We start from the raw sequence: 19537 nt of genomic DNA, 5'->3' as shown, positions 1-19537 counted from the left end.
TATTTCAAAAAGCAGATATCCTTTTATTATTATAGAAAAAGATCAGTAGGACTTTAAGGCTCCTTAAAGATATTGACAGAAGAAAGTTAAAATATTTTGAACATATTGAAAGGATAGAAGAAGGACTTCTCAAAACAGTTCCTGGGGAAAAAAGAGGAAGAAGTAGACCGTCAATGAGATGGATGAATGGATGGTGTGTGTGTGGAGTGACTGATCTTCAGAGAGTTGAAGTATACAGAAAAGCATACAACAGGACTACGTAGCGAAGCCGGTGTGGCACACCACCGAGTATCAGAGTAACCATACAGCATCTATAGATGCTCAGTGAACATATGGATGGATAAATGGATCATGCAAATGTATTCCCTAATATACTGCACACATTTTACAAACTTGTAATTTAGGTGAGGATATATATATGACTGAAGTCAATGAAAGTTGTTCATTGACTTGTCTAAAGAACCTTGAAAGGTGTTCTACTACAAAATAACAATGATTTCGCTTCGATCATAGTTACTCATTATAATCGCTTAAAAGAGACATGAAAAAAAATCAGGAGCTTTCTTCTTGGTAAAATTAAATACAAATTTAAATGAAGGATTTACTTGTGGAACTTTCATGGTCAAGAAATATTCTCCGTCATGTAATGGATCCAAAGAAAGTTCTCCATGTGTAATTAGCACTGAGGTCAGCATCAAATGAAAAACACCGTTGGTCGGTAAAAACTACTGTTGCGTCGTATAAGTAAAAGACCATAACTGGTCATATAAATAAAAAAGTACGTTTAAAAACATTACGAACTCTCCAAATAAACATTCACCTTTATATATATTTATCCCATTTTCTTCTATTTCGAATGTATTTTAATATTAATTAATGCTAATAAAATAAAAATAATTTGGCCATTAAGATGAAATAAATAAATGAGAAAATGAAATAATAATAACCTAACTCACAATTGTTCTTGGTATTATACAGTAGATGTATCATTTCCCCCCCCCCCCCCAAAGTTTGCTGCTATGGTTTAGTCGTAACCAAAAAATGTAGTTCGACTACTCATTTTGTTTTTCAAAACTCTTCCATGAAGTGTGGCGCTGTCAACAGTTATTGTTGACATCACTCCTCATCACATCCTCACTGTTATTGTGAAACTACAAAGTATCGAATTCTATTTTGCTTTCGCTCCGTAGATCAGTGCAGGTAGATGTAGTTGATGAACCCGACAGAGCACAAGCCTATGCTAAAGTAACATGAGAAGCGTAGCTGGCAATCATTCCGATGGAAAAATTACATCTCAAATAGATCCAATCTTGCAATATCCTTAGTTTGATGATTTCAAACTGTTCTCTTGTATAGTATTGGCTCATCCTGAATCAGAGAGTGTTAGGTATTGACCCGATAGTTTGGGTCGATAAACATCTCATACGTTCTTTAATTATTCATTAATCTTCTGCGTGTATGTACCTAAGGAAAAACTCGCTGTTTTTATTGTAGTAGCTGCTAACGCAGTAGATATATCCCTAACGTATTAATGTTACATGACCCAATGTTTAATACCTATCCGACCTGCGTCTCCTTATCGCTTTGTTTTTATTTTATTAGTACTTATTTTAGAGGACTAAATATTATGCTGACACCACTTATATGTTATTATTTATCCAATAATTACTTAACGGGCTTGAATATTCATTTAGCATCTTGCTTTGTGGAGGGTCATGATCCAACACCGAGTGTTGAAATCCATCTTCCACCTAATGATATTTCAAGTCGATATCCGCAGTGAAATTCAAACTCACCTATTCTTTGCTAAGCGATTAACTATTCCCTCGGCCAACCAGATAATCTAGTTCTTAAAATCACTTACTTATTGCAATGAACTTTCTTTTGTTTAATCAAAATCAGACTTTAATTTACTCCTGTTTCATAATTCTATTTTCCAAAAAAAGTAAAGAAACAGATACTAAATGGAAAGAGAAGAAGACCAAAGAAAAGAGGACGGGATGGTATTTGAAAACGAACCCTATAGGCATTTGTGCTTAATAGTGACATCACGCTTGGGCGTATTTGTTTGGATAAGTCCAATTCCTTCAAAATATTAAATAATACCAATATTTCATTTAATGTCTAAAATAATATTAAAGAAAACTTTGCTTTAGTTATCGCCAAATTTCCCATTCAGTTTTAATACCGCTGCTCATGATTAGATGCACCCTAGCTGACAATGAAATTCCTGATCATACCAACCTCTTCTTATTAAAATACTCCCCAGCAAACGCTATGTTTTGTATCGCTCCAGTGCGGCTTACATTCGTTTTATTATTTTCTACATAGATTGGATAGAATAAATACCGAACATAAAATCTCCTTGTGATGAACCAGACGCTTTTACCGCTATGTTTTTAAATTCCTTGTGTTGGCGCGTGATAATAAAAGAGAGCTGTTCTAGAGTCTCATATTGGACAGCTCTGTTATAACGGAGAACAGGAAAAGGTTACAGGTTAAGAGGTCATAACCTTTCTGTTTCTAACTTATATTAAATTTCTGAAATGTCTTTTTGATTCAGTCATAGATTTATGATTTTAATCATTATTATTTATGACTTTAATCTTTCATGGGATAAACACGACATGTTTTTTTCTGATTGTTATCATTTTCCAAGAAAAAACAAATAAATTCATTGAATGCAAGCAAGTACGCAACGAGTGATGATAAATCACCTCTTTTAAAGCTGTTTATAATTAATTAGAAGTAGAATATGAGATTAAAGTTTCCAACATGTATTTAATAAATTTAAAATATAATATGTAATATTTATTCAAAATAAAATCAAACTGGAAGCGAAATAACGGGTATTTATTTTAATTAAATTATTAAACCTGAAATCAGAATCAAAAATTAAATTAAATGAAAGTGAAAAAGAAATAAGGATTCGTCACAAATTTCAATATAGAATTATGTAACTGTAACTTCATATCCCCTTCGATGTGTGCTTCTCTGCCTTACTTTGCATTAAGCTGGAAAGCGACATTTACAGAACTTTTGTCAGCAATAATAAAATAATTATTAACATTTTCAATTTGAAGGGACAGAAGTCCAACATCATTAAAATATCAACATTAAAAACAGAATTGTATTCCGTGTTTGGTTTCCGTTTTCAACATAAGAATTTAATTCCCATGTAGGAACTGAACGAAAATCTGTCTTTACTGTTTATATTTTATTCATTTGCGTTATTAATATTCTAGCAAATATTTTTCTTTTTATTATCATTCCTTGGGATTAATTTTTACGGTTTCCGTTTATTGAATAAGTTAATTTGTCAGAGTTCAGGAGTTTGAAAACAACTATATTAACTTTTCTCTCTCATAAAATATTACAAATAGAGGATTCCACTTCACTTATCTGTAAAATTACTCGGGAATATCTAACCATGAAATTTGCTTATGATTAATGTGTTTTTCTTTCTGCCTCACTAAAGATTACAAAATTTTATATGCTTTTTTTGTTTATTGTTGTTTCTGCATGCAGAAATTCAATACCAATGCATACTCTCTTCTTTCATTTTCCAAGCTTTCCCCTCCTCTTTCCAGAATGAGACAGTCCCAGTGGGCCGCGGTCCGCGCAACTCTCTACACGAGGTAGCTTGCTGTCATTTTCTGGTAAAGTGTGCTACATTCTGTGCAGTTGGTGATGAGATGAGGCTATGGATGTAGGCTGCTATATCGTCTCTTGTAAAACCGACACCGTGTGATTCTCAGTTTCACCAACCGCTGTATAGTGTTGTGTTATCGTACGTGGATTATTAGTCGGCGAATGAAGGCTGCGTGGAGGTATTTAATGTTCGACACTTCGCCGCTGTGTACCTGTGTGTGAAAAATGTCCTCCTCTCCTCCGTCGCACAGCTGATTTGTCTTCGCCTGCTGCCACTAATCGGCAAGGACTAAAGGGACCTCCTTTAATTTTACGTTCTTAGCCACCATCTTTAGCCTCCAGTTTGGGGGGAAAAGAGAGTCAGAAACAAGCGTGTCTCCACCCCCCGACATTTGCCGGGGAGGTGAAGAGAGTTCTCCAAGATAGTGAACGATAAAAGATGCTTATGCTTCGATCGAGTAGTCGTCGACAACTGGCGATATGTGCACGTGGTCCAGCGCCATCCCACCTCAGTGGTAGTGTTTGCAGCCCAGCGGGATACACGGCATCTTCAGAAACGTAAGGTTCATTGCCGACCTCCGACAGTCGTGCTGCACTTAGTAACGGTGGATAGTGATACCGGTCACGTACTGTACAAGAGGGGGGAGGAAGATGGGGAGGGCTGCCAATGACGTAACAGCTGCATGACGTGTGTAAGCGCCGATGCTATAGCTTCCTAGTGTTGGCAGGGGTTAGGACTGACGGATGATGTTCCGGAGTAGTAGTAGTAGTAGTAGTAGTTGTTGTTGTTGTAGTAGTAGTGGATTAGCAAAATCGTGATGGTTCAACGGATGCTAGGACTGACGTCCAACCCTGTGACCTACGTGACCTGGGGGTCAAGTGAGGTCAAGTGCCTCTTTTTATCCCCCGGTTTTGGCCCGGTGGACATGGTTTCGTGCCTGCCCACTGCAAGAAAAGACTGACACACGTAAGGACGGAATGAAAAAGATATCGCTGTCTACCACACTGAGAACAGGTAGGGAGGCCAGCAAGATCGTCAAGTACACGCCCTGCTCGAAACAGGATGCCCAGGTGGACGATGATTTGGATGAAATCGCGGTGGTTAGCAACGCAGCGCCGGAAAACGTGAAATACGGCACTGGCACTCTCACCGCAAACGGTCCTCGAGTAGTGCCAGGAATCATTACCACAGCGGGTGGGGAGCGTTCTTGTCTCGTCAGCGAAAGACGCACGGCAAGTAGCGCCAGGATTTACACGTCATCGCCATTGTGTTCAGCACGGCCGTCAGAAGAGCTGAAGTCCGGGTCGAGACAGTCCCTCCTAGACGCCGTGAGTCGGAGGGTTCAAGGAGCGGAGCAGAGAGGGAGGGGCAGCGAGCCCTTGGCCTACGTGAACAAAGCCCACGTGGGATCCGATCTCGAAATCTCCCAGAAGACCAGGGAACAACGGAGGAAGGAGATTAAGAGGGAATTCGAAAAGTGGGAAACTTCTACGGCCGGAAGTGACAAGACCGGATGTAAGTGGACGTTCGTGTTCGACCCTTCCGGACGACTGTGCTATTATTGGTCCATGGTAGTGAGTGTGGCGTTCCTCTACAATTTCTGGGTCATGATCTACCGCTTCGCCTTCCAGGAGATCAGCAGGGACAACTTAATGGCGTGGTTTGCTTTGGACTATTTCGCTGACTTGTTATATGCCGTGGACGTTGGTTTCCACTTCCGTACAGGGTACCTTCACGAGGGAGTTTTACAGACGGACTCTGTGAAGCTGAGACAGCACTACCTGAACTCCACCATGTTCTACATCGACTGTTTGTGTCTCCTCCCTCTAGACTTTCTGTACATGTCCGTAGGATTCAATTCGATGCTCAGGTGCTTCCGTTTGGTGAAGATCTATCGTTTTTGGGCGTTTCTGGACCGAACGGAACGTCACACAAATTATCCCAATGTGTTTCGGGGCGTTTCCTTGACCCACTACCTCCTGGTAATCTTCCATTGGAACGCCTGTCTTTTTCACATCATCTCCGAAAACGGAGGATTCGGTTCCAAAGATTGGTTTCGGCCCAAAGATGATGGATGTAGAGATGCAGTGTGCGAATATCTCCATGCCTTCTACTGGAGTACACTAGCATTGACCACAATAGGTGGTCTACCTCGGCCTCGCACTAGGGGGGAATATATATTTATTGTGTTGGAACTTGTGTTTGGATTATTTTTGTTCGCTGCTGTGTTGGGACATGTGGCAAATATCGTCACGAATGTAAGCGCAGCAAGGAAGGAGTTTCAAGGTAAGTGGTTTTACACCTAATATTTTTGATGGAAAAAAAAAATAGGAATAAAAAAGAGAAAGAAATAGATATTGCCGATCAGATCAGTACTTGAAATCATTTGGTTAAAAGAATATTAATCGAGTATCGTGAATACCGTTTATAACCCAACTTGTCTGGAATTAATACAAGCTTTTTTTTTATTCCGTTGTTTTTACTTTGATTTGAAAAATATTACCTACTAGATTCATTATTGATCTTACATAAATATTTATATTTTGTTTTTTTATTTTGCATTTTAAATATTTTCTATTGTTTATAATTCTGTCACAGTATCTTCGTAGTTATTCGCTATCGACGAAGCCCTTTGGATGAAATACGAACATATGCATTCTTTTTCAACACTGTTATTTGTATTCATGACCAGGAAACACAGTATCATAGCAGAGAGAAATGTCGTATATGATAGAAGAATATCGTTCCAAGTCATTGCACTTAGCTTATATTTGTTAAGAATAGTATCTAATAAGGAGTTGAAACTTTTCAAGCTAAAGTTTTGTCATTTTTAAGTAATTATTTTTTAACTTTTTTTTTAAAAAAAAGAGGATCAAACCCATTTCAAGCTTATAGATTTAAATATAAGCATATCTCATTGCAACTGAAAAGATCGCTGATATCTTTTAATTTTTTAATTAATAATCTAAGCAACGCATTATATTCGTTATATTTTCTTAATATCAAGCAGCACTGAGTTTGTCGGTCTCAGACAGTAAGGTTAGTTTCTCTCTCACAAACATACTTTCGTTACTGAACATACTAAGGCATGTATTGTAAAGCTATAAAGTAAGTAGGAATTAGATTATCCAGTGTACTGGTCTACTAGACCTAGTGGATAGCGTCTCCGCTGTCCAACTAGTGATGCTTGAGTTCTAATCTCACTGTGGTATGGATTTTTGCAAGGTCTTTAGGTGTGTGTGTGTGTGTAGACGATTCTAGTCTCCTGGTTACTGATTAGCGACCACCACTTGTCTTACCGAAGGTCTAAAACAGTGGTCTCCAAACTTTTCGCCGTGAGGGCCGCATTGGGTACTTCAGCACTGTTCAGCGGGCCGTAGTAAAAAAAAAAAAATCTAGAACTAGATATATGAGTTTTATTGAAAGCGGATATAAACTGATTACAGAGTATGCGAGATTAAATTATCGTATATTAATGACAACGAACACTATCAGCAAATTCTCATATTTTTACCACAAATTATAATAAAATCATTAATGTGATTGATGTACCTGTGTTTGTGTTTTTAAAATCTTATTCAACTCAGGTTCAAATTTTGAAGTGCTAATTACAAGTAGCGATTTCAAATGTTCATCAGATAAATTTGCCCTGTGTTTTGACTTGATATATTTCATTCGGGGAAAAAGTTTGTTTGCAAAGATACGTTGTCCCGAAATTAGAGATATATTTACAAGCAAATTTCTTCAAATTTGGGAACTGTTCAGAGTTTAAAAATTTATAAAAATCGATCAAGTTTCCTTTTTTTTTTTAATAGCCGAATTCATTTTTTTCCCGTTTGCGAAAAAATTTTTTAAAATTTTTACTAGTCGTTAGTTTTTCAACCGAATTTACACCGACAATTTACATGTAATTTTTTTTTTTTAATTTCATATAACTTCGAGTTTTTTTGTCAATGAATACAGATCGGGAAATTTCGTTTTTGGCTCGTTAGTTCATTTTAACCGTGTTTTTATCGACTTTTTAAAGTGTTCTTATTTCGTGCGACATAAATTTTTTTGGTTGATAAAAAAGTTTATTTGGATGTAACTTTTTTATTTCGTTTTGAATTCTTTTAAATTTTGTTTCTTCGTTAGTCCATTTTAACCGACCTTTTACAGTCAGAAAGGCCGTAACTTGGATTACGGTTACTTTTTGCTATTCGGGAATATATTTGGAACACAATTTTAATTAATGCATTTGAAATCTATCAACACCCCGTGTTTTTTTTTTTTTTTTTTTTTTTTTTTTTTTTTTTTTGCGGATTCTTATTGAAAAATTAGTCCAATTGATGGGCCGGATAGATAATATTAGAAAATCATTTGGATAGATAATATTAGAAAATTTACTAATTCCTCGTTCTTCACCTAGTGAAGGGGATCCCAAGTCAGAAACACCTGGAGAGAGAGCATGTTAGGACTATCGCCTTTATAGTGCTCCAACGGTCTACATTGACTGTTGGTGAATAAGAAAAAGAATCATCGTAGATATAATAATAATAATAATAATAATAATAATAATAATATTATTATTATTATTATTATTATTATTATTATTATTATCAGGTCTGTTCAATGAAATAGTGCGTTAGCCGGTACTCATACGGGAGGTAGAGGATTTTTTTTTTCTCATGGAAACTAGGGTTTTTTGTCCCTCAAAATAGGCAAACTGTCCCCGTGAATATAAAGATCTACAAGCATAGATAGTTGCCCCTGTACACGTCTCAGCCCCTAAAGCGATGCAGCAGAGGAATGGCGTGTCGGCTGCATTGATTCTCCGTGACCCCTAATCAGGGGAGTGTACCGTCATGAGGGTCGGATTGGGTGAAGAAGAAAAAAAGATAGAAGGCAACTAATTAAACCTGTTCGATCCTGTTGTTAAATGAAAAAAAGCAAACGAACTGCCGACAAATGACTGTAATTATAATTGAAGACTTTATAGTGTTTACATGTTTGTTTTTTTTTACTTTAAATTCCACAAATCTCGTACGATTAGTTGAATAAAAAGGTTTGAAGACAACTGAAAGTATTTGAAATTAGATGAATCAATGTTTGATGTCAAGGCTGGCAAGAAGATATAGGGGAGAATGGCAATACTCAGAAAAAATAGCACGTTATTGTGTCGAAACACGAATAACAATGAATAAAACTAAACCTAGCGTGAGATGAAAATACATTATGACCTTACGAATTGTCAGGAATATAGTCACGAATTTGAGCAACTTTTCTTTGAAAAGAATTATAATATGATATATGAAAAGAATGACGCAGTTCCCTTTCTGCCAGTCTCATTGCCTTTTTGTTCACGACAAATGAAATTTTAGAAATGTTTTTAAAAAATTCACAGTGTGTACAACATTTTAAAACATCTAAGATAAAATATCGACAAACAGTATATATACTGACATTAACCTTAAAACCGGCATATTTGGTCATCCTCTGTCTGATGTGTACACAACAATTATTCTTTTAGTTTTATACATGGTGATAACCTAATATTTGATCTGCAAAGTATTTAATATACATTCAGCATTTTATTAGTAATATGTCGGACACTTTTCAATTCTTGTACGATATTATATTGGCATATGGTTATCGAAATGTATAAAAGTCTGTAAAACAACCATCGAACGATAGTTATAAAGATTCAATTCAGCAGATTTTGAAATGGATATAATTGTGAATGCTAGAAATGTAGATGCCAAACAGTAGCTTCCTGGTTGGATGTTCACGTCGAGAGTTAATTAAAATGATCCACCAAAACAACTAGCTGAAAACACGAATGTGGTGGAAACATATAAAGTGATGTCTCAGACTAAATGAGGCGACATCTATTGTACAAAAACATACATTCAGGGATACCCCAATGATATCTGAGTACAGCTAATGTCAATAACGTATAGGACAGCACTTTGAACTACTGCATTAATGAAAAGGTCACAAAACATTTGCCCTTCATGAGAAAAAAGAAAACCGCATCTACATGCAAACAGTCATTGAAATTAGTCAGATGAATTGGGAAAATTCGCCGATGAATCCATTCAGATTTTATGAAAGATTATACTATGATTATAAAAGTAATATGAAGAATTATCAAGGGTGCAGAATATGTTTTAATGGAACATATTTGGTTATTCTGACGTTGCCAAATATCGTACTACAATGTGCATAAACGCTTTTGCAAACCAGGTACATTCCTCCATGCTATTTATCATTTATGACTATCTCCAGAAAGATGATAACCTTCGATAGACCGTCATTACACGTGAAGTCGTAGGAACACGATAATCTCTGTCTCTCTTTCTTTTCTTTTCTTTTATTCCACAAATCAATGAAACCTTTTGAAACTTTATGGTATGACGTAGAAGCAGTCACTTGCATTGATCCAGTCTGCTTTCACTGTCCCTCACAATTAAGAGATGCTATCTTATCGTCTGTATTCCTAGAATGTTTCCGCTATTTTGTGGAATCAGTACTAAGAAAATCTTGGTCAATTCAGAGAGTTAAAAAAAAAAGTGTGCGGGTTTCAAAGCTGTAAGAAAAATTCGCTGCACAACTCATCAACAGAAAAAACAGGCGAACACAAAACCTAATCGCCAAAGGTAGTAAATCATCGAAAAATTAATTGAAAAGGAAAGGGCAATTGCATCAAAGAAATTACCGACTGAATTATTTATTTCAAATGAAGAAAGATATAACGTCCATAAATTTACGTTGCAACGACTGATGACGGAAAAAGAAGCGAGCGTGGAATAAATAGAATATATCGTGGTGAACATAAATCTTGAGTCATTTACTGTACGACATATTTCAGGTATTTGGAAGGGAGGAGAAGAGATATGAGAAGGAAAGAATAAATGATAATTCGTATACAGACATAATTTATATTATGTTTAAAGAACAATTCATTCCACTCAATAATTATCCTAATCCAATTGATTTTATCACAATTAACTAACAATATCGAGCATTTGGGGAATAAAACCAAAATTAGTAGGGAAATTTTCAAAATTATGCCGTCTGCGCGTTAAAATCCCAATGACACCAATGAGTGAAATATGTCTCCCACATATTATTGAAGATGAGAATCACAAGAGCTGTAGATTAATTGTGGATTTATTTGAAGCCAAGAACGAGATGTTTATTTTTGCACTTATGTTAAAAACTAAACTCAAATGGCAGCGAAATTATTGGACTTCCATGTTTAGCATGGCGAGAGTAAATAACATGGTTCATAACAACATATCAATAATAATTAAAATTAGTAAGCGTTATGGTTAACAATGATTAATACTTTTGGATTTCTCATGAAAATAAAACAAACATGCTCTCAAGTCGGTGTTCAGTCGATGTTATTTACACCATTTACGCCTTCAATGAAAACGAATTGAATTATATGAAAGAATACATCACCGGTCGTGTTATGAAATAGTACTGCAAATGTACTTTGGGTCATTTCAAAGGTTCTGCACACTGTTCTCTTCTCTTGTCCATAAAAGAAATGTTTATTGAACAAAAGACAGACCTTCACTAATCTCCATTCTGCCTCATCGCTGCTCCCCGACGTTTGCTAAGTCTTGGAATATTGTCAGCAAACTTTTTGTTGATATGTTTGATAAATCAAGTTTACTTAAGCAGAAACCTAGTCAATAGGCGGTAGTAGTGAAGGATTTCCTACTTATGAAACAGATCGAAATCCTGGAGGACTCATGCCAGGACTGTATTGGAGAGTGAGGAGGTACTTTCCATTCATTCTTTTCGATAAAATCAATTTTTTGATAAACAAACACTAGTAATAACGCATTATCTGTCCCGAGCAGATTCTTTCTCAATTTTGAAGTTTTATTTAGCGGAACAAACACCAGAAACAGAAAATGAACCTACAACATTTTAGTCAGAATCTGACCGATAGCTGACGTAAAAGTTGAAAGTATTGCATCATCCTACTGGCTACGCATGAGCGGTATGCAGCGCTTTTGAAATGGCACTAGTATATTACAGGAAAGTTTTTTAAACTAGGCTAAAAGCAAAAATTAGTTTTAAAAGTCTATGACAGTGCCTGTCGTGTTGTAGTCGCTTGGGGTATGACCAAAAAAAGCGTTAAAATAATATTTCACAAGAAAATTAATTGTTTCAGTAACTGTCTTTTGAATAACTATCCAGTGAACTATTATTCATTGAAATGTTTTGAACAAATTTCAGGAGAACCTGTTACACAGGATCGTTCAGTGCAACTTTAAATTGAATGTTGAATATACACTTAATATGTACTGCATTATATGGCACTGAAGCAATCGAATGCCTTTATGTAATGAAATTCAGTCGACAACAAACAAATTTCAAAAACGATCCCATTAAGATGAACCAACATATCTGTGTGATTTATATAACTGATCATCACATTAAAACACATGATGTATCTATTTAGATAAATAAAAAACAACGAATACAAACATTTCAATTCTTTGACAGAAGAGTGAATTTGAAGACGAAAAAAAAAAAGGAAGAAAAATTGCATCGAAACAGTTTCCAATCCTCGGTGTTATAGACGCGTACAGTTCTACGTACTTAAATGTCCTGAACCAATAGAACAAAGCTTTTGCTAGAATTCCAATACTAAGTTGAGCAACTTCAGAGTAAAGCCCGTCATTTAAACAAGGCGATCAATACAACTCCAGCAGCATGAAACTAAAATCCTCGACACTTTTTTTTTCTGTTATTGTGTCTTCCAACTCGAAGAATAATACTGTCACTTTGTTTTTAAGAAGAAAACTTCAAGAAGAAGAAGACAAAAGAAAGGACAAAGTAAAATTCAGTATGAAGTGATGCAATTGAATAGTATTATCACAGAATATCGGTGTGATGTAACAAACAGGAAACAATTCAATTGAAACCGCATTTGAAAAATGAAACTTAGAATTATAATTAATAAGTTCGGTAATAAATACTATAAGTATTATAATATTTATAATTTTAATTATAATTTTTTATAAAATAAATAATAAAAGTAATGGAAATCTGTAGATGTCTCAAGTGATTGCTGTTTGTCTTCTTCCCATCATCGATATTGGCTAACTTAGTTTATGTGTATTTAGTTACCTATAAAGCATTATTAATGTGGCTGGGCTAGGAATGTTTCCTTTATTATTTTTATTTAATAATGATAAATTATTATGCCAAAAAAAAGGATAAATCTTTGAACGCACATTCATAATACATTCGAAAATCTTCTAAAATTTTTAAAACAAACCGGACAAATATTAAATTTAAATTTAATATGGTCTGTTCAAGATATTACTTGGCTTTTCAATTGCTCTCAGGTCCTGATTGCTCGTAACGAAATCTAATCCAACAAGTGTGCAGTTATATGCTTACATATGAACAAGAAAATGGACATCAAAAATCAATCTAACAATTGTTTATGCATTTAACGAAATATTTAGACTACAGTGGAAATACGCAGTATTTTTAATCTAACTTAAAAAGCAAAAAAGATTAACTTTTTTTTTAGCAAAAGAAAACTTTATGTTGTATAGATATGTATATAAGTGATAACAGAATTCATATCGAATATTAATCAGTATAATTATACTGAATAATTAATCAGTATAATTTCTTACAAATGCATCGTTTAAAACTATTATTTAAAATCAAGAAAGAGATAAGCAAGCATTTGAATGTTAGTTTATTATTCACTCACAATTATGCTACGAATTACTAAAAAAAGCCAATCCAACGACGCAGTATACTTCAATTTTATTACAGTGTCGAAAGTACATTATGTGGAAAGCTATCTTCACTACACGACCGTTGACTCAAACCAAAATCGACTACATTAAGTACAAACACATTTTGCTTTTACTATATTCATTTTAATTTCCATTATATCAATTAAAATGCCTTATTTTGTGCGGGTGATATTCGGCCCCTCTGTATTACATATGCCCCAATAATACATCATATATACATTTGTCCGTTTGGCATGTTTAGCTAAGCATATTCATGAGAGTTTTATATTTTGCATTAAAGACAGGCAAGCTACCATAATAAAAGCACTTGACACATGATTAATAACCGCAAACTTTGAGATTAAAAACTATAAAAAAATGCGTTGTCTCCGTTCTTTATTCATTATTTTGATAGATAGTTTTGTATACTTTCATGATGCATGATCAGAGATTTTTAGGAGGGGGTGAGGTAGACTAATCAAGAAATTTTGTTTCGAGGACAGAAAGCGACTTATAATTATTTATAGAAGAAGCAACAAAATCTGCCGACCAGGGAAAATAAGTTGGTGAGAGAAGTATGAACCTACATTTCTAGAGAATTTGAGAAAAATCTTTACAAGTGTGAGAACAGCGTTTCATAGCCTAGAGGTTCAGACATTTGTGGAGAGATAGCAGTTGTTGTTTTTTTTTTTTTTTAAATGACAAACAATCTAGCATCATGAGTGATCGTTTGTTTTGGATTTAAGTCCCGAAGAAACTAAGGCTATATAGGTGTGTGTGTGTGTGTGTGTGTGTGTGTGTGTGTGTGTGTGTGTGTGTGTGTGTGTGTGTGTTTAACCCTACCAGGAGGTAATTTATTCCTACATGCTCCATTGCATTACAATGCTTATATTACATGTAGCTTACAAGTACTGATTAACATTTCTGTTTATATTTTTGTATCAATTTTCATATTTACATTTATATTTTTATATATACATATATTAACACTATACAGTACAATTCACATAATATCAGTATTTATGTTAGATTACAAGGACTGGAAGTCGATTTTGTTGGCAAATTTAATTAATTCTATGTAATACTTTTTGACACTGGTCACTTGTCTCCGGAAGTGATGACGTGTTGTATTAGGGGCACCCAGATGGAGTCCAAAAGCTGACAGTCGTAAGGTCAACAGTCTGTTGAAGGTGTGGACTGCAAATGCATGATGGTGATTCCAGGATATGGAATCTGTGCGAGTAGTGTCTTAGTTTTCCATGTCCCGTTAGTAGCGTGGTTAAACCTGGAGAAATGGCGTGTTTTTTCAGCCGGAGTCTGCTTCTGCTGTGTGTGTGTGTGTGTGTGTGTGTGTGTGTGTGTGTGTGTGTGTGTGTGTGTGTGTGTGTGTGTGTGTGTGTGTGTGTGTGTGTGTGTGTGTGTGTGTGTGTGTGTGTGTGTTAATCTGGCCAGTTTGCCTGTATTGCGGGAGGAAAAACCATAGTTTCCGGGAGGGGAACTGTTCCCCTCTGCATGAGACCAGCTAACTTACCTTCGCCTTAAAGGGCCTGATATATATTCTTCGCGTCTAGACAGATTCGAATCCCATCCGGAAAGAAAGTCAAACTTTTTGTATGCTAAGGTAGTTGTAGATGTAATATGATTACGGCAGAAGTTCGAATTGTATTCCAAGAATAAAAGATCAGCATATTACCAATGATTAGATCAAGCAGAGAGAGAATCTATGCCAGATGCTTTGCACTTTTGATTGCCTTCCGTTCTAAGGATATCCTTTGGTAGACATTGATTCAATAATACACCCACGAACTGCATTTATCATTGATGGAATATCTAGTAAGTTAAATATTGTTCTTGTAAGATGCTATCTGCTGCTACGGAAGTGATAGCAAGTCCTCTATTGCAGCAACTAAGGCGAGTCTCACAATCGTGATTCACTATCATTATTGGAGCACTTTCAATCGAGTGTGACATTAGATTACAAGAGATCGATTTCTACCACTTCGTGCGTATAGTAGGCGACAGTTTCTAGACACGAAATAAAGATCTTTCTAGAACGCATACTTTAAACAACTGTATAAATATTTGCTTTCAGCGATGTGAGATCTGATGAGGTCACGAAGGAGGATAAAGATCGGAGAAAAAATGTAGGTTGTCCACGTGTGCTGGTATCAATCAGTTACATTTTTGATTCTACTATTAGTCGAAAATGAAATATAAGTGTTTCTTTTTTTTCCCTTCTAGTGACTTTAAGAAGTAATTACGAAGAAATTAAGTGTAGCATTTACATAAAGGTAGGGGTTCAGAACCAGCTTTAAAATATTTCAAATAAAAGCAATGATAAGCGAATATACAGTATGTTCGGAGATCTTTTAAGCGGTGCAATACCAAGATAGCTCTTGCCAATTATAAAATTTTTCAACTCTATTTTCGAAATTTCTAAAATTTTAAAGCACAAATATTTGTTTGTTTATTTCGTATAAAATACTAATAAGTATTTCTTTTTCTTCCTTTAAATAAAAGTATGATGGTTGCTTTTATGATCAGCATTATTGAGTTACATGATTATAACATGCGATGATAAAATTATTATTCACATCCTGGATAAATACGGACTTGGTTGAAAGATAGTCTTCAATAGCATAGGATTAGTTTCTATATTTATTATTATTTTTTGTTTTTAAAATGAGAATCCCCTACACAAGAAAGGTTGTAAACCTATCGTACGTTAGTATGGACTAAGAGTTAAATCCTTCAAATTAAGTAAGCAAAAAATGTACCATTTTTGTAGTTTTTCTTGGCGTGAATAAATTTATTTATGTTGTTGAAGTGTTTATAGCTTGAATAAATTTAAATTAAGTTGTGTAGAGCAGTTCAGATTAAATAAGCTCTTAGATAATTACATACTGTGGATTAATATTAGCTAACTGCATTAATAGATTTTGCTAATTACTGTCTATAGGTCATATCGCTATTGTTAAAACCAGGCAATTATACAAACGAAACTATTGAAAGAAACGTGGTGGAATGCAATTCTCCATGATATTGGTTTGATAAAAAACATGACATCAAATGCTTGCAGTTTCCTGTAATCCATAAGAACATCTTTAGAAAAAAACATTGCAATGACTGTGTAGACTACGGTCTGAAGCCTCTTGGTCTAAAGCCGCTTTTAGAAAAAAAAAACACTTCTGTAACCGTGTATATCAATCTATTTTTACATAAACTAATGAAGAGATGATATTAAATAATAATCGGTTACCTATTATTCATAAATGCATACATTTATTTGTTAATAAATATAAAAGGCCAGCAGAGACTAGACTGTATACTACCAGCAGCACGCAGTAATTAATTTATTGTAAGCAAAAATTCTCTGATTATTTTGGTTTAACACGAGTTAGAATGATATGGTCTAGTGCCTTTCAACTAACAGAATATGTTACACAGTCGTTTAATCGGCATAGTCCCACACTCCTTTTTGTTCAGCACAGAACTGCATAAGGTAAGCACTTTGTAAATTGCCCTACTCCTATCATCTTCTCCTGAAACCACTAGCATGCGACCCCAAATCTTAGTGTAAGAGATAATTCCGAACAACCACAACCGCTGATTATTAGCATACAGAATACCATTTTTAAGATTTTGGTAGATCCGGGAAATATCTTTAGAGGACTAAGAAAAAAAAAAACGTTATAATAATAAATTACAAAGGCTAGTTTTACGTTTGGAAACCTACTCGTAACCTTGGCCATGTTCCTGTAGACTCATTAGATGGCAGATAATTTTCACCTTCGGTATGGTACCAATATTCTTCTAATTGGAGACCTACAGTGGCTTGGAAAAATTCCATGCTTGATCTCTAAAGTACTGTTTTTGGATTATGTAATCCTTATCCCATGTACGACACTGATACTAATATGATATTAGTTAAAAAAAACTTTAGTCGGTGGAATACACCTAAAAAAATCCAAAAATTCGCTAACACAATTTATTCCCAAAGAAAGTAGGCGAGGCTATTTAGCCCCTTTTTAGAAATTGGGGACAACCAACCTCCACTCTTAGTCAATGATGATAGCTGGCTCAAAACTACCAACGGTTTTAATTGCCATCCGTGAAGAAAGAAGCAAACTACTGCTGTTTCACATTAGATATGAACTGGATTCATTGAAATTGCCAAAAGCGCTTTCAGTTTTACTGCTTGCAGGCTGACTGAGCATTGTATCGATTCTCGTACAATCCCCATGTTTCTAAAAAGGTGGCATTCGAAATCGTATTTTTTCACTTTGCTAGCTTAACGACTTCATGGTTAGCAAATACTTCCGATCTCACCACCTCAAAGATCCTTCAATGGTTTATATGACGTTGCTGGAACTTTCACACGTTTAGGTTGACATCCCGACATAATGGCACCTGACGGACTATTAGGGCTAGAATGTGTTGAACATTTTGAGAATAAAATTGATATTCAGTTATTATTATTTTATATTATTTATTATTATTATTATTTATATAATTTATTATTATATATTATTATTATTTATATTCAGATATTATTATTATAAAATAACACTCACAGTCTTTTAGACCAAAAAGACTATTTTCTTTAATGATTTCGCTATAGGTTAAAAATGCTCATTCGCGTAGCTCTTTTTCTGTAATTATCAGTTAATTTCATGTTAATATTCATTACTAAAATATATTATTGTAAGTGTTATTGAAAATATTGAAAATTACAGTCTTCAAGATGAAATGTTGAAGTGCACCTATTTGACGTCATTGTATTGATTTTAGTGACTAATTGAAAGTACCGCTCAAGTCTAGAGACGTTTCAACATTTTTAGTATTTATAAAACCCTCCGCTTTATAAAAACAAAAAATTACACATTTATAAGCAAATAAACAAAACTCTTCAATAATTATTTAATTTTATTTATTAAAATTGCATTAAGAATAAAAATATTTATAATTAGTGATAATCTTCGGTCAGCTATCTCTGATTGGCTACCGGTGGAGATTGAAATGCCCCTCAAGTCGCCAAAAGTTAGATGGGGATAAACCGGCCTCGCATAATCCCTACAGGGAATAAAAGGCATCAGCGGATTTATTTATTTAAGATATGTGAAAAGAAAAGTGAAATATGTTTTGATGCTGATTGATGTTGCAGGTAAAAAAAAAAATCCATTCGTAGGGACGTTGATATTTTGTCTATTAGCAATAAATGTGAATTAAAATAATAAAATATTACTGAAAATGATGGATTTTCAGGTCTCCTAATCCACTTGAGCAATTTCTTGCAAATTAATATTCTGAAATTTAATGTTTAGAAATGATTTATTGGGATTCTTTCATTAACTTGGATGTAAAAACAAAGGACTTGAAACATATGCCAAATGTGTGCCATATTTTAAACATCATGATCTTTTGGCATATCTGAAGACATGTTTCATCAACAGCTAGTGTTATATCGGCAGCTAGTTGACGAAGATAAACCCGTTTTGTGGATTGTAGCATAGTGTCATTCAAGTATACAAAAAAGGGGGAAAAAGAAACAAATTAAAAAAGCATCATTGAGTTTAAACTTTCTTCACAAGTCAAAATGTAATTGTACTGTTCCCTGTTTAATGTTGCTTTTAAATGCTTTACCAAAATTTTTCATCTAAATCTTCTTCTCCCTTCTACTTATTAGGCCTACTGGCCTGTTACAGGGCTAACTGGAGTCTTTCTAAGTCGTACCCATCCCGAGGATAAGGTGACTAGCCCTATGCCTCCAGGTATATCCTGTGGCTGTAGCTCGTGTGTTCAGGGAGCCAGTTGGCTTACTTGCGGGAGGAAAAACCCCAGATAAACCGGGGAGAAAAACCCTGCTGTCCACGCCCAAGACCGGCTAGCTTGGCTATGTCTGAGAAAGATCGTTAACTCCTTAAGTTGGCGACGGGAATCGAATCCAGGACACTCCTTTCCCAGGCATATGGTTGCGAAGCGCATAGCCACTAAGCTAACCGCGCGGACTTCATCTAAATCGAACTACAGAAATTAGATGATTAACCAGGATATCATGCAATCCACTGATTTCAACAATCATTCACTGTTGAATAATTTAAAACTCAGTTTTTAAGAGAGG

General features: G+C 34.9%; 1 protein-coding gene across 1 annotated transcript in view; it reads left to right on the top strand.

The window, feature by feature from the left end:
- Positions 1-4478: 4478 nt before the first annotated feature.
- Positions 4479-19537, top strand: part of LOC150093193 (uncharacterized) — a 154450-nt gene continuing 139391 nt past the window's right edge. Inside the window, exon 1 of the mRNA XM_090413742.1 lies at positions 4479-5938. Coding sequence (XP_090269868.1) covers positions 4630-5938 — 1309 coding nt within the window. The 5' untranslated portion in view covers positions 4479-4629. The remainder of the gene's footprint in view (positions 5939-19537) is intronic.

The sequence above is a fragment of the Typopeltis vanoorti genome, chromosome 24 (genome assembly GCF_054136105.1).
Source record: "Typopeltis vanoorti isolate ZY-2024b chromosome 24, IOZ_Tvanoo_1.0, whole genome shotgun sequence".
NCBI lineage: Eukaryota > Metazoa > Arthropoda > Arachnida > Uropygi > Thelyphonidae > Typopeltis > Typopeltis vanoorti.
The sequence above is the reverse complement of the archived record's forward strand: the minus strand, read 5'-3'. Positions and strand labels throughout refer to the sequence as shown.